Genomic DNA, 16872 nt, shown 5'->3' on the forward strand with positions numbered 1-16872 from the left:
CAAATACCTGTATTCTAGTTGTCTCTAAATCTTCTAGTTGAGAGGCAGGCATCTAGCTGTTTATATTTACATGGAGAATCCAAATGAGCACAGTATATTCTCCCAAATAGATGTTTGGTTTCAAGGACCGTGAAATCATTTTATTTGGGGAAACCCAGCCCTGCTGCACTTGAAAAGTACACCAAGCAAAGGAGTACAACAACTCACTGGTATTTTTAATTGATCTGGTATTTCTACCCGGTGCCACCCTTTTCCACACCTCCTACCTCCTCCTTAAGTGACTCAGCCTCGGGAGGAGAAGCCTYCTGGCTTTGCAGGCAGCCGGATGGAGAACAACCCTATAGCTCTCTGGCTTCTTTAACTGCAACTCTTTTCCAGATATCCCCAAGTCAACATACTGCCACTCCAGGATACTGTCTTCCACCATACGTAGGTAAGATGATTTACTTGCCTCCTTTTTGTCTTTTTCAAGCATTCAGTGATATCTGAGTGTCTAACTTAGGACCCTTCAGGGGATCTGATTTTCAACAGATGTGGAGAACTTGTCTGTGAAAATCCACCTCTTAAAGTCTCTCAGTTTGAGTGTTCCAATCACTTCTGAAATCTTATCTTGGTTAAACTATCTTAATCAATTGATTACATACATTATATCGCCAGTATTTTACTGTTATTTCTCTGACTGCAAACTCGATGTTCTCAGAGATTTAGATGAATGTGTCTTTTGCCCTAGGGTTTGTTTTACAGTGTTTATTTATACTTTCTTTGGTATTTTGCCTAAAATGAAACAAAGAGAATAAAAATTGAACTTACTTGAATTTGCTTTAAGTGTATAATTTCTGAAAAAAATAGCAATAGTTTAACTTCTTTAAGGACAGGCTTGTGAAGTGTTTGTAAACCATTTCAGTCTTTGCAAAATATATAGAGCAAAAATACTTATTTTACTTTTATCACATTTTTCTTCCATGACCTGAACTCATTAACAAGCAGGAAGGGTTCTTCATGAAAAATATTGAAAAGTGAAAGGAAAGCAATGAATAAAAACATTTATAACTAACACTCTTTTTATATTCTATACAAAAAAGCCATTAAAAATCTCATTTAAAAATACATAAAGTTTATGTTCTGATCTAGCAGCTTATTTTATATCAGTGACAGTTCCAAAGCTGAATTTCTTTCAAAGCAGAATCTCGTAYGCCTACGTCCTGAAAAACCAGTTCTGAGAGCTTTCTGCTGCAAATAGATGAATGATTTCTATCTTGTATCTATGTGTTCTCTAGTTCAACCTTCCCTGTTCTAACCTTAACTTGTTTTACTTTTATTCACATGTACATGTCCTACTCTTCATGAGAGTTTAGGTCAGTTCCGTGGCCTAAACAATATAGTGAAATGTTCACTTAAACACATCTTAAACACATGTTATTTCCAGAAGTTTACAAGTGCAGTATATATTTCTCTGATATGAGATGCAAAAAAAACATTGTTAGTTTTGTTTATATATATATATATATAAAAGCATGTATATGTCTATAAAATACATTTAGCTTTTTTTCCTTATATTTTCAGAAAAATGACATATAGACTAAGTAGTGGCCGTGTAAAGAAAAATTCTTTCAGACGTGGTATTGAAGTATATTAATGACACCCAAGTGTTCATTAAGCTCTGACTTAATGCTTGGTACTGAGCTGAGTTGGCAGCAACATYACTTTATTTCACGTGCTCATCTTTGGTTTTGAACAGGGGCAGTTGGTGACATCTGTTACACAGATCTGAAGCCAGCAGACTGAACTCTTGAGGATATTTAGGAGATGTTTACTTTTCTACTGATATYCTTGGCCAAAGTAGCAAGCTTGGAAATGTGAAGGATAGCACGGAACTGGCTGCTTTAAGCAGGTTCCAGTTGTAACAGTGATTTGAAAAATAACCTTTATCTGACGGTAAGAAGTGAAGTCATGTCTAGAAGTCCAAGTGCCYTTTTGTAAAGGAGGCAGCTATATCTCGCTATATAGTTGCAGCATCTCTGATAGGGTTCTGGTAGATTCTCATTTGAGGGGAGAAATGCTGTCTGTATGGAGGGAAATGCAAAATTGCTATTGAATACTCACACCAGCAAGATTTCAACTCATACACTTACGGGTGTCTACTCAGAAGAAAAATTGTCATAAGAAAGGACAAAAAAGATAAATTATTATAGACTTCTGATGTTTTATTTGTGAGGTTTGGAGGTCTTGATCTCTAATCAGGCTAAAATGGCTTTAGTCATTTGCTCGCTTGCACATCTACATCCTATGGTTTTCAAGGAAAATGATACAGAAAATAACAAAGTTTGAACTGATATAAAAGTTCTTAACTGAAGGCAAGGAAGTACTGTTGTGTGCTTTGGAACTGTGGATGAGTAGGAACAAATTTGCTTTTTGTTTAAAGATATCATTATCTTCCATATTCATYTCATGCAAGTGAAAGATAAGCTATATAAGATAAGCTATATCAGTTCTAATGTTCAACTTATTTTACAGTGCAGCACTTTTTCTTGTGAAAAGTTCCATTTTTGGGGCAGAGAAAGAACAAATATCTATATTTTATTCCTTATATAGCAGATATTTCATGTTTTAGAAAATCTGGAGCTTCAAGAACATAGTAGGTGCAGAAAAGAGTAGCCAGATAACTAAAGCTGTGTAGAGCCATGTAGAAGGAATGTGTTTGTTCCAGATGGCATTTCATGTGTAAATACCAGACTTTATCATTTCTGTACTTGCTTACTTGTTTCAACAATGTAGCACAAGAGGGCAGGAAAATTTTTATTTGAATTTTTTAAATCTAGATATTTTCATTTTATTATCCAGTGCATAAATAATTGTAYGGAGTTCAATATTTTTGACATTCACATTTGGCAAGGCTTCATCTGAAAAACTGCACTATGAAGACAAATTATTTGACTTTTGATGAGAAAAGATAGTGTCCCTCACTCTGCTCTTTAAAATTCATTGTGTTGCATTCTTTATTATACAGTGTGATGATATGCAGTACCTTTAAGCTGGGGAAATAAATATTGTCTATTAAAAGTAAAATGCATATCATCTGAATATTTACATATAAAGTCTTAATTACTATCAATTACTTTCATAGCTAGAAGCTAAAGGACAAAACCTTTTTTTTTTTTTTTTCTGGTTGCAATTAGTTCAGTCTGATGTGGAAAAAAATGATCCTAACAGGGAATGTTTGTATTTAACTTGTGTGTTTTTTGTTTGCTTTGTTTTTAATAAAGCAATGCATACCTGTGAAATACGATTATGTGGGAAAAGAGTACTCTGTGTTGGAAGAACATGTGTGCTCAAGCTACCTTAAAACTAGAAGCCTTATTTTTAGGATTTATGGGTGCCTGAGGTGTTCTGCTGTCCGTCCAGGAAGGATGTGGAAGGATGTGGAGATAAAGTAGTTCTTTATGATAAAACGAAAATCATAGACTCGTACTGTGAGCGACCTGCTACCAGCTTGAAGAGACATTTGGCTTTCTCTGATGTCATTTGAAGCTTTTCTACATTTCTTTGGGATTGTATTTAGATTTCTCTAAGGATATGTGTTGTTGTAGGAGTCTGAATCCAGGATTGGCATGTCTTAAACCTATATGGCTATTGCTCATTGGACTGGCTGGAGCAGTTTTCATTTTCTTCTAAAGTTTCCTGACGCTGTTTTTAAATTCAAATTACACTGAGCTGCCTTCCTGTTTGTTTTTGTTTTGCATTCCAGCTCAGTTATTYTGTTCCAGTGGTGGAGTTGTTATTAAAAATGCCCCCGCACGCTATTTACTACTTTGCTGTAGAAGACTAAAGGTTCTCTTTCTCACAACTCCATGTTCAAAGATATTTTCTTGGTGTCTCCCAAATCATGGTCTGAAAATAAATAGTTCACTGAACTTCCTGAAAAATATGATGATTCCAGATCTTTGAGATGAGATTTTTTTACTAGATTCTAAACTAATGTGATCTCCAAATCTTCTGTTCCCTTCTCCTATGAAGACACATACAGACACACACACTCTGACTTCACAATAGTAAAATCGAAGAAAAAATGCCTTGAGGAGCTGCATATTGACTCTTCAGCTATGATGCTTTTCATTAACGTCTTGAAACTTAAATCTTACTCTGGTGATTCTTAATGGTCTGTGCTAGAGATTAAAGAAGGATTTTTTTTTTTTTTTTGGCATTCCAAATTTTAATTGATTCATTTTCATTTGTAATTTGAAAGAAAGTACAACAGCAAGAAGTAGACTATGAGGACAACATAACATCATTCTCTAAGACTAAAATCTATAGGTTTAAGTTTCCAGAGTATCTGGTACATTTTAAATATGCTGATCACAAAAGGGAGTACAAGTATTTCTCATATTCGTTTAGGCATATCACCTTTGGCCTGGCAAACTTAGTAGTTCRTTCTGGATGCCCTATGCATGTGCAACAGCAATATATGTTTTACTTTACACTTTATAGAACATGTAAACATGTATTTCCAGTTAACACTAGAAGTTGAATGAGGAATTTTTGTTCTACATTGTCTTTAATTCATTACTAGACTTTCTCTTGTCATGTGTGGGTACAACAGGTATATGTAAACCTGTCTTTCAGTTACTTTCCAAGGTCATTGATGTATTCTTTAGTTAATCTGTAGATGGTACAGACAAGTTACTTGAGTATAGCTAAATACAGTGACAGATTTTTGAGTTTGGAGATAACTTATATATTAGACCAATAGTCTGAGGCATTGATGTTTATTTTTAACAAAAGTGTGTAGTACTGGCCTGACAGTTCTGTCCAAAATGTAGGTTCCCCTCATGAAAGTATGAAAAGAAATGATATAGCATGCCATGAAGAGTATATAGCAGTTTCCTATTATTCTTCTTGAGAAATACTAAAATTGCAAAATGCAGGGTTTAAGTAAGATATTTTAAGTCTTACACTGACAGGATTTGCTTTGATTTTCATGAAAGAAATTGAACTTTTCAAAGTTTTGTGATTCACTTCCTTTAGGAAACTGCTTTAAAAATTCCAAGATCCTTCCATGTAAACTACAGATGAAGAAGTGCCAATGCTCATGCTTGTGAAACATTGAAATGTCAAGCCTCCTAAATCCAGAGTGAGATGAAGAGCAATATCAGATGTCAAACTGTTCCTAAACTGAAAACATAAATCAGAGTCCTTTCTATTATTTTKTTTCTTATGTAACTGTCACAGTTCAGGAAAATACAGAGACAAAATAGTTACTATCTAAAACTGACTGCTTGATAACCTATTTTTTAAGAAATCAAGTGAATATCTGATTAAAATCCCATGTCAATATCTTTGTAATATATTTTGTAACAAATTGCAAAATAAGTACAGTTCACCATGACTCCGAGCATATTTTTGTTGGGTGGGAACCAGATTCAGCAGTCATATGTTTTCTTCATGCGCTGTGTCAATAAGAGTTTGGTACTAACAAACAGTGCTGAAAGGAAGGAGTTTTGGTCAGGACGTTCAAATCCACATGCCAGAACTTTATGGCTTTTCCAAGCATTTGGAATTTCACAATTGGGTAAGAAATAGGCAGACTTTTGGACTCAGATTTTTTTTTCTTTGTAGAATCACATTCTAAAAATTCTTGAATATATGAATGTTTGTATTCGTATTTTGGTTTTCTGCTTTCCTATTTCTCAGGTATAAGTTTTTACCACATACCTTGGCCATAAAACATTAAAAAAAATAATCTACTGCAAGTGCAGTTTTTCATGGCAAATAAAAGTTCCCATAATGCTTTATTGCTAGAGTACTTTTAGTACTTTGAGTACTTTTCTTAACCTTTTGCCAGAATTCAAYATTTTCCCCTTTCATCATTAAAGAAACAACCACAGACTCCAGGCTCTCAATCCACTCTCACATGAGTGAGCAAAACATGCTCAACTTCTGTAAGAAAACAGGACAACTGTGTTGCACAGAACCAGGAATGTTTTGGATATTTTTTTCTTTAAAAAAGCTGTCACAAAAATTGTTTTCTTTGGCTTTTGTAAATTTTAGTAGCCTGACCAGTGGAGCTGGTTGGAAGTGTTCCAACTTGACATTGTTTTCCTGGAAAACATTCAGAAAGTGTTTTTCAGAAAGCAACCCCTTTGCTAAGTAGGGTCAGTGTGGTCAATGCTTTAAGTCAAAGTTAAGACTGCTTTTTTTTAATAATTTTTTTAGAATATATTGGTTTTGTTTTTTACCATTAAAATATCTTCATGCTCTGCTTGAATGTTCCTTCACCAAAAACACAATACAAAAATGTTTGAGTGGTTCAGCTCCTCCCTCTTTTTTTTTCCTTTTTTTTCTTTTTTTTTCTTTTTTTAACCTTATTGAAATGAGAGACATATTTAAAATGAGAGTAAATCTGCAGAGAAGAAAGAACCCACATCACACCACTCTGTTGTGGAGCCCTGTGTTAGCTGCTGGCTATTGCAGCTGGCTGGTGAGCCCACGTGCACCTTGGGCATTGCTCTGAGCCACCAGACAGTACATCATCTTCAACAAGATAATCATCTCACCCAACTCTTCATTATTGTTGTCTCCTCTGAGGGCATTAACCACCCCACATAGTCTCAGGGAAGGAGATCCGTAGGGAGAAGCAGTGAGACGATGCAATAGATGCAGACGTGGGGCAGGTGGATCTGTAGTTGCTATTGGGGAGGGAAAAAAGGACTGTGCTTGACTTGGTTCAAGGAGATCTACAGCTGGCCCTAAGTAATCCTACTACATCTTACATCAGGGATGTAAGTGGCAAATGAACTGTCTTTGTGACTCTCTGAATCGCCAATTTACTCATTTTTCTTAACTTGTCTTTCAGATCCCACAGAAATACACCTTCTTGGATACAATGTCGGCTTTCGGCGTAYGGAAGCAACCTCCTAAGCAAAGTGGTAACGCCAGTTACCTATTCTCTTCTCTCGGGACACTCAGAGCAGTGGTTTAAGCACTGTGTCCTTCCTATCCCAAGAAGAGTTTCTGACCWTCTCCGTGCTTGCCATGTGCTTGCTTCCTAGGGCAGGCCACTGTGCTCCAGCAGCAGCACGCTGGAGTTTGGGAGGAAGAGTTGGGGGATTTGGGAGGAAAAAGTGCTATTGACTTGTAACAAGAGGGGATAATCTATTGCTCAAGAGGAGAACAAAACTTTAGTGGACCTTGTGTGGAGAAATTCCCAGGTGCAAGCTGGAGATCCCATAAAATTTCACCATCTTCCAGACCCTATRGAATATTTCTAATGGCTACAAGAAGTGAGGTGCAGGAAGGCCTGGTTTTGGCTCTACAGAGTCAGGCACCAGATACAGCCAAAAGCAGTGAGGAAGAGGTAGATAAAAAAAAAAAAAAAATAGGAACAGCAACGTTGTGGACCAGACTATGTTAAGGACACCAACTATTATCTGAATAAGAAGGGAATAAATGATACCTTTTTGTGCTCATCTGACCCAAACTGTTCTATCATATCCATACTAAATGTTTTGATGTCACCTGAGAGTTGTTTTCTTTTTTTAACCAAAAGTTAATAAAATAGTTCAGCAAAACTGAGGCCTCTAAATTTAGCAAATTACTCATGCTTTCTTTTCTTGAGATGTAAACACTATATACATTATTAGGTTGCTGCCTTTATATGTGACTTGCTGAAAAACTGTGTGCTTTGAGATCCATGATTTCTCTGAAATCCAAGTGATTTTTAGGTAGGTCATAATATTTTTACTAAAATGCCACTGTAAGAGAAATGGTGTTCCATAAGCAAGGTCAATTTTAGCAGCTGAACCCTTGAATACATTGGTATGCTTGGCTATATGTCATCAACAAGTAGTTCTTTGCAAAATTTGGAAAGAGTTAGTGCAATACAGAGCTAGATWTTGAACTTGCAGATAAGCAAGTATGGTTTGAGATAACTGTCCAGTCCTTGAATTTTTTTGGGAGAAAATGCACATGAAAAATATGTCTTTGCTGGTCTCACTTAAAATAAATGTTTGCTTTTAGTTGCTTTGTCATGATTTGTCTTCCATCCACTTAAATTATTTGTCATTGCCTGTGGTTATCACTACAGCTGAAGTACCTGGAGTAAAASCAAGAGCTTTGTTTTCTTGTAAATCAGAGCAGAATGTCAAAATACACTCCAACAAATGATACAACGGTGACTGCATGYGTTTTCTGTGGAGCGTGGCTTTTCTGTACGCAAGTTGTGCAGTGAAGTRTCCTGATGTCATTTTCTCTTGGAATGCAGCCATGTTAAACTTCTTTCACCTGAATGCTCAGGGAGAGGGGGAGGACTTTAGGTTGAAAATCACAAAGGTTTCCTGTAACCTTCCTGTAACAGTATTCTTCAACATTCAGTTTGCTGATTAACAGAATGCTATTGATAAAGGCTTTGAATATTTAGTTTTTTAATTTCCCCTATTCAAAAATTTCATTGCAAGTRTCACAGCTCAAAAACTGAGTTTCTATTAGAGCTCAGCTTTTAGACTTCCATTTTAAAGGGAAGTGTATTACATGATATTATAACACAATAACTTGCCCTCAAGAGAAAAAAAAAGACTGATGATAAGAAATTTATCATTAGGGCTGGATGATAAACTGGATCATAAGGAAGCAAAAGAAATGAGAAAAWTGGGCAATGGTCGTTGTCTTTGAACAATTTTGTTTGCTTCTTTGCCAAACTCCCCAAAAAGTGAAACCAAAGGAGATATTCATTAGCTMTCTAGTACACTAAGGAGTATTCTCACAGATCAGGAGACTATGGTCTTGTAGTTCTCACCAGCATTTGATAGTAGAAAATTCAGTCTATGGTGAATCTCTACAGATTTTGGCCATTTTAATAAAACTTCAAGCTTCCAGAGYTGTCTTATACTTTTGTTTTAAAAATATGTTTTTCTGCATTTGTAGATAACAAGAGCCCCTCCGTTGCAATTAAAAGCAGACAACAGGTTATTCAGGATATTAACAAACGACGGACCCTGTTGCAAGATAACAGCTGGATAAAGAAGAGATCTGAAGAGGAGAGGTAGGAAAGATACGAAGTATATTATAGCATTCTTTTAGTTTAATATGTTAGTTTAGTTTAATATCATTTATTTAGTTTAATATATTTTATTTGGATGTCTGCTTTTTTGTGGATGATTGTATCATCTAGAATAATTTTTGTCAGGAACTTATTTTCTCACCTTGATAATGTATTGATTACCTTTAGGGAGTCTTATTCTGGCTTTAACTGACTGCTTTTCAACAGAATATTTGTGCACTGAACATTTTATTGGATCTACTGAGAACTTCAGGGTTCTCCTCATCCTGAGAAACACAATCTTTCATGCATTTAGGTTACAGTAATACTATCTGACTTGTTTTACAGTCATGAACATCTATGGATGTTGACCTATTCCTACAAAGAGCTTAATGATGTAATTTGAAATTTATTGTAATGCAGACCTGGGCTTGAATTACAGCAGCAGCTCCACCTTGAGAACTGGTCCTGATTTTCTGGACCATGAGCAGCTCAAAGGAAGAAAAATTGTGTCACCAAAGTGATGGGAGCAACATAATGCAGAGATCATCAAATAGGGTGGTTACTCAGATAGTAGACAGCTGTAAAGTCTGACTGAGGGCAAAGATCTCTTGCCAAGAAAGAATTATCTGTTTTTAATATTTGCATTTTAACTAAATGTTATCTTTCTTTTGATTAAAGTGCTGATGAAAACTATGGAAGGGCTGTGCTTAACCAATACAAATCCCAAGACAGCCTACACAGGTACAGTAGTCTCTGAACATCTCTCTAATGCTTTCTAATACCTTTCTTGCCAAAGAAAGTTGAACATTCTTTTATAAACTCCTGTTTAAAGCAGGAGTTTTAAATCTTTTTTCATTCAGTTTTAATCTAGTCATGTTATTTTTGCAATCAGACCTTGATATCAATAAATGTTAACCTGGTAATTGAAATGGGTGCTAAAACYGGAATGATTGAAATCAAAACATTGATGTTTTAATTTTACATTTATGTGCTGTTTTAATGGTGACCATGTTTTAAATTAAGAACAGTGACCAAAGTGGCATTTCTAATCCTCTTTTTACAACAGTAACACAAATGAAAAGGAAGATCAGAAAACTCTGCTTGGACGATATAGGTCTGATACTACCTTGGACAGGTAGGGCTTTTTTGCCTTCTATATAGTATTTTGTGATTGTCATACTTGTGATAGGTTGTTTCTGTCTTTCCTTAAAAATGGAAAAATGAATGACGGCAGCTTGTAAATTAATACTTATACTAAGCATCTAAATAGCAAAACTTTATGTATTTCTGAATGAATTGCCGATGACAAATATAAATATGATATGAGAAATGGTTGTTTGAACATCTTTCTTTCTTYGTATCGATTTCTATATATTTTTATGTTCATGAATGTAAATACCTCTGTGCCCATGACCCATCYAGTCTTGTTTCTCATTTTACAACTATAAATCAAAGTCTTGTCTCCAATAGTTAATCATGACCAAAACATCAATTTGACTTGCAAATCCTTTTTACCACTTTGGACCATAATTAGTGCCAATATCAGAACCATATACTTATCAAACAAACAAGTTGAAAATTCTCTTCAATTGAGACCTCTGTAGAGTAGTTTGCTTAAGGTATGACTATGCCTATGTTTGCAGATTCCTTGCACATAATCTCTTCGAAATGAAGCCCACATTAACATGTGGTACCCACAGCATGCTAAGGCACTAGAATTTACACTATTTGGAAAAAGTGTATTTGTTTAGATCTTAGCACTGCCTATTTTCATTTATTGATCCTTCTTTTATTATAAGTGAGAAGGGGGCCGGAAAGTGAGATTGTTGCTTAAAATTTACTTTAGCCATAGAGCTCTGGCATAGAATAGACTTAAAACTGTGTGGTATCATCCCTCTGTTGATTCTTCTCCAGATTGATGAATCATTCATCATGAGGACGCCATTCTATTAACCTTTTATTTCCCTGTAGGATCTTATCCTATATTTTCTATTACCATTGCAATCTTTTTTGATCTCAAGGAATAAATTTGTATACAAATATTTAAGATGTGAGCACACTCCTATACATAAAGAGTATATTGATGTCCTTGGGTTCTCTACTCCTCTTATATTTCATAATATTGACTTTGCTCTTTTGAGTGCTGCTGAGGAATGAGCTCTCATTTTCATAACATTATATATCATAACTCGGAGACCTCTTTCCTGAGTGATAATAGTTTATTCAGAGGCCTAATGTTTTTCTTGGCRCACTTTGAATCTTAAAAAAGTGAATGTGATCTACCCTTTTAGAAAATTGACATTTTAGCAGATGATTTCTTGTTGCCTTGCCAATCAGCATTTGTTTAGACCACAATGACTTTGTGTCGTTGGCAAGCAAMAAAATTGTCTTCTCTTTCTTATTCCAAATAACTCATGAACATATGGAAAAGTACAGGTCTTGCAGATATCTTTCCCTTCAATCTGAAAAAATTGGCATTTATTCAAAATCTTCGTTTTCTCCCTTTTAACCAGTTATTTATATGTGAAATGTTTCTATTATGACATAATAGATCATTTCAAGAGCTTTTAAAGAGGAAATTTCTTTAAAGGTTTTTTTTTTGGAAATCCAAGTAGAATAAATCATTATGTCTCCGTTATCCATACACTCATTCAAAGAATATTTTAAGGATTTTTTTTTTTTTTTCCTGCAAAGGAGGCATGGCTTCTATGTCAGAAGTCATAGGCCAGTTCCAAAGGGGTTGCTGAAGRGTATTGTTAGATATATACACATCTTCATCTATTTAGGACTTTTTTGCTTTATCCTGAGTTATCATGRTGTCTGAATTATTTTAGGTTGTAAGATGAATATTTTCTTGTTCTAGTGTATACAAATATTTAACACTAAGTATTCTTGATATGTACCATATATGGCGGAATATGCAAASAAAGGAATACACAATTCTGATATATAATTCAGAATATACCCATTAGTGGTGTCAATAATCATGATTTGATCTTAGAATGGTTAAAATGAAGAAGTCTCAGTCTAGTTGTTCATTTCTCCTCATTCTTGACTGGTCTTCTCAAGCCTGCAGGCTCTAGCCATTGCAAGATTATTTTGTGCACAYCCATTGCCAGAAGGCACATCTATAGGGGTGGACCACGTGTCCTGCATTTCCTCAAACTTGGAAACTAAGGCATAAAAGGTTGTGGTGATTCATTTTATCCTGACACCTTTTCATAGCCTGCAGTCAATTTTAGTACTTCCTCTTTCTATATGAAGGAAGATTCTCCACCAGGTACAAATCCTTTAATTTCTTACAAATGATTTCTGGTGAGCAAAAGACAGAGTGGAAAAATACAGCACTGTTCCTGAACGTACCATAACATCTAAAAGACTATTTCTCCTTGAGAAGAATGACCTCCTTCCYGAATATCTAAGCTGTTTACAGAAAGTTGTCATCAGTTATGTTGTTTATAAGGAAAATTTTCATCCAGCTAGGATGTTATGGCAAATGGCCATGGCCATTTGCTTCTGTCCTAGAAAAGGCCACATTTCAAGGCAGAGATWGGAACAGCTTTATGCATTTCTGCTGTACATATCCTTGGGCCATAGCTGTAACTTTCCAAAAGAAAAGTACTTTAAGAATCTGGATCTATTTGGACTAAAGGTCTCTTCAATAKCCAGTTGGCAAATACTTTCTAAAGCTCTCATTAAAAGAAAAAGAAATTACAGGATTATTTTTGAATTCCTCAMTGCATAAGGGTACGTGACAGCAAAATTTCTCTACATGCCACTTTAAGTACTGCTCCTGCAGCTTCTTGCTTCCTGCCTATTGCCATTTCTATTTTCAAAGAAGATATTTTGATATGAGTTGTGCCTAACTCTATTTATTTACAAAATCTGAATATCAATTTCGATACTGAGGATCTGGCACCAATGTTGGGGGTGACTAATTTGCACGATTGGCTGCAAGCTCAAAGAAATACAAGCACAGTTTTCATATCTAAAAAGACAAAGATTTCTCTGCRAGGAGAAGAAAATGATATAGAGAAAAAGAATAAAGAAGGAATTAATATTTACTTTTTGTTTTAATGTAAGAATGAGGATACATTCAAATAAATGGCTAATAGTTATTTAAAGCAAGCAAACCAAAACATAAACAACAATAACTTCTTCCCTTAACATATGCATTAGTTGTAGGACTTGACATTGCAGGATATTTCGAAGACCAAAAGTTTGAGCTGATTCAGAGAAACGTTAGATGAATTTATGAATTTTTAGTCCATAGGATTCTACTGGAAACAGCATTATTTTTGTCCAAATGCCTCATCATAAAATCTTTCAGATGTGGATTGTTGGAAGCTGGAATGTTTTACAAGGAAAAGATAATGTTATATTTTTTTTCAGAGCATCTGCTGCTTTATTCAGTACTGGAGTGGGATGTCAGTGGGATGTACTCATTACATCYTCTTTAAATGACCAAATATAGTATTGCCAAATATCGTATTATTGTGTATTGCATCATTTATAATTTTGAAAATGGTTTCATATGAAACTAATGGTTCACTGGATAGCTTTTTTTAGAAGAACTGCTCGTGTTTGCTGTGCGGAAGTGTTACCAAGTCTAGTGAGACCTCTAGTGATCTTATGTGTAACTGCTGGTTACAGTCAAATATTGCTGGAGTTACCAGAGATATGAAGTAGCTTCCTGTACAGGCATATTTAGGATTTGAGGGAAGGGGAAAAAAAAAAAAAACACTCACAAAAAAGAACTAAACCGGTGCACAGAATGGCACAGACTGTATCATGAGACACCTTTTCAGGGTTCCACTAAATACAATAGTAGCCCGTGATACTTATCTGAAGTCAAAGTAAAAAACTGTTTGTTACAGTAGTTAATACTAGAGTACTGGTGCTRTATTTAACTGCTTTGTTTCAATATACGGAAGGTAATAGCTGACTAAAATTAAGTTATTTATGTTTAAATTTTGATTCAAAATATTTTTCAACTATTCTAGCTATATGTTTAAAATTAAGCTTTCAATTTAGTAGTCTATCTTAACTGTAATTATAGACTGTAAGTTAACTGTTAACTTACAGTCTATAATTTAGATTTTTACAGTCTTTACATTGTTATTAAAGTAAGTCCCATATACAGAACTAAATTCATTATATATAAGCCACATGTCAGCTATTGTAGCTACGTAGTATTTTCTGTAAATTTTGGAAAGATTTTGAGGAACAACTATATCTATAGATAGTAGAATAGACAGAGTATATAACATATATATATAATAGAATCTATAAAAAGTGAAAAATCCCATAGCTGTTTCATATAATAATTTAATAATATTAAGTACAAATACATAACTTCTGTATAGAAGCTATTCCTATAGATCACTACTATACTTTATCARAGATTCTATACCAGCATATTTCAAGTCACACTGGTCTCTAAAAGTCATAAAGAGAATTTAGCTCTTACATCTATTAAGATATGGCAAGAAGAAGGGAAGGAGATGGCTTATATTCTAAGTATATGATCCTGCTTCACCAAAAGACTTTACTTGTTTCTAGTATTCTGATTTAATTTCAAATGATTAGTAATAAATTAACTATGACAGCAATAAAKCTTGATACAATGTATTTATCAATTAGTGTTTGAACATAGCCCTTTAAAACAGTTTTTTTAGTGTTCTACTTAGGTTTTTCAAATAGAAATGCACTAAATTTATACTAATTCAGCATCTGCCCTRTACCTGTTGTAGCACTGAGTAATTTATAATCTGTACAGAAGACATAACGATACTTAATGTTTTAAAATTTAAATCAAAATTTAAATCAAAATCTTTGTTTTAAAAACGTATAGTGTGTAAAAAAATAATTCTGTGTTTTTGTTTTTTTTTTCCCTCAGAATCTCAGATAGAAATGATGATGATAAAATAAATAAGTACCMAACTCTGGATAATAAGCAAAACAACAGGTATGAGTTTTAAAAGCTTTCTTACACTCCAAATATCATATTTTACTTTTAATTGTATGCATAATCCAAGATGACATAGGGAAATAATGTATGTGTTTTATGGTTTAATAGTTGGCTTCATTTCGCTATCTGACATCTGGAATGCAGGTGTCTATGCCAGAGTTGTCATAAACTCTTTTTACAGACCATGGAAAGGGGGAAAAAAATAATTTAGAGCACAATTCATCCGATGCCTTTCAAATCAGGATACAGGACTTGTGCTTTAAAAATGCCCATTTCTACACATAGRTTGAAAGAAAGACTTGCTTAAATTTGCCCAGCTAACCATCATAATAATTATTTAAGAAATTTTATATTTTAAAATCAGGAAAGAAAGAATAAGTATATTTTGAAAACATATTTCAGTGCAGGTATGTTCCCAGAAAAAGTGGGGAGCAAAAGTTTTAAACCCGCCCCCCCCCACCAACAAGAATAAAAACCTCTCTTTTTTTGGTAGGTAAGAAGGAAAACTGTTATTTTCCAAGGGAAAACAATCAGAAAACACATGGTTTAACTGAAAGATTTTTATTTTGTCAGAAGCTCAGTTTTTAATACAAAATATGTTCAAGCCAATTTGTCATTTAAAACAAGTTGATACAAAATATTTGACATATAAATTTTCATTATGATTTGGAGGTGACCAGATTAGAAACATRAAATGACCAAACAATACTAAAATTTACTTTCTAAAGAACTTACAGGTCTTAACTTATTGAAATTTTTATTTAAAAATATTATTTAAAAACTCAGAAATCTGAAGATTACAGCATCATATTTATAAACATAATGAGATGAATGTATCCCCATGTGTCTTCATCAGTGTCAATACGTTTCCATCAGTAATAAGATGTGTTCAATATAGTTGCCAGGGAACTAACAATAGYAATTAAAAATCACCACATAAAGTACGATGTTTTTGCTCTAAAAGCCAAAAAGAGTGACTCTGGTGTTTGGAGTGTAAAGGAGGTGATTCTTGTGAATAATAATTTTGCACCATTATATTATAAATCATGGTGATGATGGCACATGAATCATCATATAGATTTGCATTTGTGCTTTGTTCAGAGACAATTTTTCAGTAGACCAACTGTGAATTTTGGAGCAGGATGTATGTGAGATCTAATTGATACATAATTTATTCTGCCAGAGAGAAATGAAATAATTTGTAAAGTTCTGTTCTTCAGTTACATTAGAAAAGTAAGGGACAGGACAATAACTTTATSATAAACTTGATGGGAGAAATAACTGACTTGGAAAGTACATAGTTAGGAGTATGAGGAATATTACATTCTTTTGCATACACACAATAAAACAGACCAGCATTGATAAATTAAATAAGAAACATAATTTAATGCATGAAAAATATATTAATATWTTAGAGTGGAGTGTAGATACAGAAATCAAGAATTTCAGAAGTCAATAATGACTTTGAATATCAAGTAAGGACACATTATCTTCTAAGCATAAGAATCCCTTAAGATGTCTCAAATCTGATATCCTTGACACATATAACCATAATTATACCAAGTACTGTATGTCTTTGTGATAGTAGATATCGTTTCTTAGTCTTGTTTTCCCATTTCACTTATTTAAGATGAGTGGAGTATTAGTGGAGTGTTGAGTGTAGTTCTGGGCTCCGCAGTACAAGAGGGATGTGGAACTTCTGGAAATAGTCCAGTGCAGAGTGACAAAGTTGATTACGGGACTGGAGCATCTCTCGTATGAGGAAAGACAAAGTGAGTTGGGCCTGTTTAGTCTAGGAAAGAGTCAGAATCAGTGTGTATAAATACCTGAACGGCGACTGTAGGGAGGAAGGGGCCAAGCTCTTCTC

At 34.3% G+C, this 16872-nt stretch overlaps 1 protein-coding gene across 1 annotated transcript in view; it reads left to right on the forward strand.

Annotated features, from left to right (window-relative positions):
- Positions 1 to 312: 312 nt before the first annotated feature.
- Positions 313 to 16872, forward strand: part of SCEL (sciellin) — a 45004-nt gene continuing 28444 nt past the window's right edge. The window contains exons 1-6 of the mRNA XM_026044524.1: positions 313 to 433; positions 6851 to 6923; positions 8917 to 9034; positions 9713 to 9775; positions 10101 to 10169; positions 14934 to 15002. Coding sequence (XP_025900309.1) covers positions 6881 to 6923; positions 8917 to 9034; positions 9713 to 9775; positions 10101 to 10169; positions 14934 to 15002 — 362 coding nt within the window. The 5' untranslated portion in view covers positions 313 to 433; positions 6851 to 6880. The remainder of the gene's footprint in view (positions 434 to 6850; positions 6924 to 8916; positions 9035 to 9712; positions 9776 to 10100; positions 10170 to 14933; positions 15003 to 16872) is intronic.

The sequence above is a fragment of the Nothoprocta perdicaria genome, unplaced genomic scaffold (assembly GCF_003342845.1).
Source record: "Nothoprocta perdicaria isolate Ctin4 unplaced genomic scaffold, notPer1 scaffold_37, whole genome shotgun sequence".
Classification (NCBI taxonomy): Eukaryota; Metazoa; Chordata; class Aves; order Tinamiformes; family Tinamidae; genus Nothoprocta; species Nothoprocta perdicaria.